Below are 4882 nucleotides of genomic sequence, written 5' to 3' on the forward strand. Positions count from 1 at the left end.
TAAACTAGCTGGTAACCTGGGGCAGGCGAGCGCTTGGCTATGGCAAATAACGCAGCTAAACAGTGAGGTGAAGTGACGCTTGAGCAAATCCAACATGAACACCATCTTCTCAAGGTAGGTGCCCGCGTTACATGCATATATGGTTTAATGTACCAATATTACTTGGTAACACCTGTGTTGGTTAGCTATACTGCTTTCAGAAACCACAGTATTTGATGCAGGGTGTGTTTGATGCAGTACTAGTTCTATAGCTAACCATGTCATGTTTCACTATATACTGCCATTCCACAATTATGTGTGGAAACCACGGCTAAAGTGGTAAATGGGCCTAGATTATGTATGGAGAAGATTGCGCTATGGGAATACTTTATCTCATGTGAGTGTGCCTTTGGAAACGCACCTGTCTCACAGATATAATCATGCTAAAGGGATGTGTACTGTTGTTTGGCTCATCTAGCGTTTATCACAAACACGACCCTAAAACTTCCTTTAGATATATAGTTAGCTGAAACCCCTAACTCTTCATAACTCTTCATAACTCTTCATCTTTTGTCCAGAGACAGACAGATAAAGAGCATGGAGCTGACAGTGAGCCATGCTGAGAAGTACCTGGGTCAGTTCTGCAGCCTGCTGGCCTCTTACACCAGGAAGACAGCCAAGCTGAGGGACCAGGCTGACATGCTGGTCAGACAGCTCAATGACTTCTCGAATACTGAGGACCCAGAGCTCCGTACCTGTCTGAAGAACCTGGCTGAAGACCTGGCCATGGTGCAGGACTACCGCCAGGCTGAGGTGAGGGGTGAGAGGTCAGGGCTGTTGTGGAGTAGTGAACTACATATCGGCTAGTTAAACTAGTAATATAACTTACTTTTGCAGTAGCTTTGTGGTAGTTGAACTAAATTATATTCTTGGTAGGGTTTTCAGTAGGTCATTTTTTGTTGTTGCCATTTAGTGGTGTAGCTAACTACTGGAATTACACTACGTTTTTTGCAAAAATGAAATAAAATATGGCTAAAGTAGGCAATAATTTCCTTTATTTTTCAGCATCAGACTTCAGAGTTTTTGTGTATAGGCTTAATTACACATTCTGTTCATCTGACTCCAGAGTGGTCTGTTATTGATTTGATTTGATTTTTATTGCAATTTGTAGTCTATGACATTTCAGATTTAGATATGATAATTTCTAACAAAGTAGTTTGGATGTAGTGAACTACTTTCTCAAAGAAACGTTAGTTAATTAAACTATATTTTCTTCAGGGTAGCTTTAGTGTAGGTTAACCTCTTCCAGTGTGAAGTAATTGGTAGCTTTGTAAACTATTTTTTTTAGAGTAGCTTCCCCGATGCTGGTATTAGTGGTAGAGGACGTGGGTGGCCATGGTGCATCTACCAGGTTAGTGTAAGGGTTAATGAAACATCATAACAGTAGATAAAGGCATTATGGGAGTCACTCAGTACTGTATATAGTGGGCAAAGACAGTGTTGGTTTCGAGCCATTTTTACCCAGCAAAAACACAATAATTTGTTTCTCACACCTTGAAATACTGTTGTTTTGAAGATGAAAGTCTGTTTACTGTCTCTACCCCTGACAGGTAGAGAGGCTGGAGATCAAAGTCGTCACTCCCCTCAAAGCCTACGGAGATATTGTTGAAAACAAGAGAGTAAGTCCTCACACATGGAAACGAACAGACTGTAGATTTCATACTGTAATTACCAGACAAAATACAGATCTTCCCACACACACACACACACACACACACACACACACACACACACACACACACACACTATCTTTGTCTCTTTCTCTCACTCTCTGTCTCTCTCTCATTGTCACTTCACACACTCTTCACAGCCTCTCATGGCAGAACAATGGCAGTGAATGAATAGGCAGTCTCTTCTGAGACCGTGTGTTTGAAGCTTCATGGACTGGTCATATCTCTGACATACAGGCGGATCTGAAGAGGTTCAATGCTGATCGGGACAGAGCGCTGAAAGAGCTGCAGAAACTGGAGAAACTCCAACAGAAGAATCCCTCCGATAGACAAAGAATTGTATCCTTTCTCCCAGTCTATTCATATCTGCATATAACTCTACAAGACTGGCATAATTCCAGCATGATTATAGTATTCACATCAACAATCCTTATGTCAAGACACAGAATTTAAAAATACAACGTACTGCCCGTGACAAACGATTGTTTGTCAGCCATATTTATTCTATGAGTGGTACTTTGAGTGACAGGTTCAGATCAGCTAACCTGGTCTCTGAGATGTTTTAGAAATGTAGATGTTCTATTCTAGTCATGCCTCAATACCTTATCCAATGTTTTCAGTCACAGGTAACATGATTTCTCTGGAACCTCCCCCTGTCACGTCAACAACACCTTCAACACTACAAAGATGCAGATATCTGAGCATTGATGAGATCTTGTTATGTGGTGAACCACCAGAGGTTTTGGTAGCGGTCATAAAAAAATATATATATCTCTTTCAAGTTTCTAGTACAGTTGTAGTATTCCTTTGCTGTTTGATTTTCAGGCAGACGTGAATGCTCAGAAGGCGACCAACAACGCTCACCGCAGCACCAGACAACTGGAGGAGACAATCAGTGACTTCCAGAGACAGAAACTGGAGGACATCAAGGTTGGTCTTAAACCACAACACAACACAAACACACACGAGCACACATACAAACATGGACGCACACACAAATAAACCAGAACATACACAAACACACACACGAAAACACACAAACACACACACACACTCGCACGTGTTCCAGTCATACTCAGGAATGCCCATCCTCTTACAGTGACAATAATACTATGTCTTCTTCCAGAGGATCTTCACAGACTTCATCACAGTGGAGATGGTGTTCCATGCCAAGGCTCTTGAGGTCTACACACACACCTTCCAGAACCTGGACAGCATGGACATAGACAAGGACCTGGAGGTTAGACACACACAACACACATACACAATAGATATTTAAAGACCTAGAAGTTGACTGAGAGGTGAGAGTTCCAGTTATGGGGCTACAGGGCTGATCATCTCCCCGGTCTCTACAGCTGTTCACTGGGAGGATCAGGGTGTCTGACGGCCCTCTGGACAACCAGACCCTGCTGCCTTCCTCTATGGCCCACCAGCCTAGTCCCACCCTGGGCTCCAGCCTCAAACACACTGCTGAATCAGCCAAGAAGGTAAGATTGCATCTGCTGCTAGCATTACAGACAAAAACATAGACCCCTACAATAATGAATGAACGAGAGAAACATACACTGATAAGGTTAACAGTCATTACTGACCTGTACAGACAGACATATTTCGTTTCCTTTACAAGACTGTTCCAAGTCTTTAACCCATCTCCTGTTCACAGTCCCGTAGCAGCATCCTGCAGCGCCAGAGGGTTGTAGAGGAGGAGGAGGAGGATGAAGAGGAGGAGTATGAGTCAGAGATAGAGGCTCAGTGGAGCAGGCAATCCTACGCCTCTCAATACGCCCAAATACTCAGGCAGAAGAACTGATAGATTGGGGGTACACACACAAATGCACCCACAAAGACACACAAACAGAGAGAGAAAGACAGTGCGTCTCTTCACACACATGTACACACACATTCAGATATCCGTATAGATCTGCTGACAGATGAGAATATGTAGTCAGTGTCTGTTGTCAGGTAAAGTCAATACTCAGGGTATGTACTGTACTGCAATAGATCTGTTGATGACTGTGCAGACGTGTTCCTATACAGGGTTTGCAGTAAATTGTTCTGCAAATAATGCTTTGTCAATGGCGGCATTTGGCACTTAAGACAGACTGCAGTCATTTGTAATCAGCCATATCTGAGGTATAGCTGAGGAGTGATAATGTGTTCACATTTTATAATGAAAAACAAATCAATGTTCAGTAATGGTTGTTATTTCTGTTCTGTATATTCCTAGATATAAATGTAAACATATGAAATAAATGGATCCATTTGCATTAAACCTGAATGAGAACTCTCATCATCATCTTGTTTCCATGGAAATGAACTCATTGGTAATAGCCTACTGACTTCCATTGACTGAACAATATTGTTTTCTCAGATGAATGCAATAACAGCTTGGCAGTGGGATCACACTCTGCCAGCCCAATGAAGGATTACTGCTGTGCACACTGCAGCTAAACCACTGACATGCTAGACAGGATAACACTGTTTGGCTTTCACCAATGGCTTTCTTTATCACACTCAGGCATTCTGTTCTGTTCAGGCTGTTGAGTTTGTCATAAAGCATGGCCCTGGTTCCTTTACCTCTGCTGACTGAGATTGACTCTCACAGGAGTTATACGCTTGACAAACTGTTGGGGGGTGAATGCAGTTGGAAGCAACCAATCATTGGGCTTGGTTGGATAACAGACATGAATGCTTGAGATATCAATGTCGCCTGGGTAGTTTGCCTGTGGAATCAGGAAGATGGTGAAACTAAGTTTAGAGAGCTGCAGTGGTGAAAGAGCAGCTGTTTGGTGATGTTGAGGTTATTCACTGTAAGCTAAAGGGTCAAACAGGGAGAAGACATGGTTTTTCCATTTGCAGATGTACAGTAACTCAGAGTCTCTGTTTCACAACAGTGTGACAGAGCAGCGTGCCAGGGCAATAAGCTCAGGGTGAAACCTCCCCTTATCCCTCCCAGAAATATCTGAGGCAATCCATTGTACTCTATACTCAAACACAAACACTCAAACACACGAGGACATGGCAGAGGCATCACCTGTACCTCCTCGTGAGCTTGGTGCATCTTGGGTATCACTCTGAGATGCACACACTCTATCATATTCTTTGGAGATCAGAACAGTTATCAGATGTAAAATTCGTAAAGATCAAAGATCTGCAGTTATCAGCATTAACAC

General features: G+C 42.7%; 1 protein-coding gene across 1 annotated transcript in view; it reads left to right on the plus strand.

The window, feature by feature from the left end:
• Positions 1-4005, plus strand: part of LOC115203174 (protein FAM92B-like) — a 4102-nt gene extending 97 nt beyond the window's left edge. Inside the window, exons 1-9 of the mRNA XM_029767602.1 lie at positions 1-114; positions 558-792; positions 1590-1658; positions 1947-2048; positions 2330-2335; positions 2535-2639; positions 2836-2949; positions 3065-3196; positions 3373-4005. The exon at positions 1-114 is cut by the window's left edge and continues 97 nt beyond it. Coding sequence (XP_029623462.1) covers positions 95-114; positions 558-792; positions 1590-1658; positions 1947-2048; positions 2330-2335; positions 2535-2639; positions 2836-2949; positions 3065-3196; positions 3373-3519 — 930 coding nt within the window. The 5' untranslated portion in view covers positions 1-94 and the 3' untranslated portion in view covers positions 3520-4005. The remainder of the gene's footprint in view (positions 115-557; positions 793-1589; positions 1659-1946; positions 2049-2329; positions 2336-2534; positions 2640-2835; positions 2950-3064; positions 3197-3372) is intronic.
• The last annotated feature ends 877 nt before the right edge of the window (positions 4006-4882 follow it).

This window comes from Salmo trutta, chromosome 12, assembly GCF_901001165.1.
Source record: "Salmo trutta chromosome 12, fSalTru1.1, whole genome shotgun sequence".
NCBI lineage: Eukaryota > Metazoa > Chordata > Actinopteri > Salmoniformes > Salmonidae > Salmo > Salmo trutta.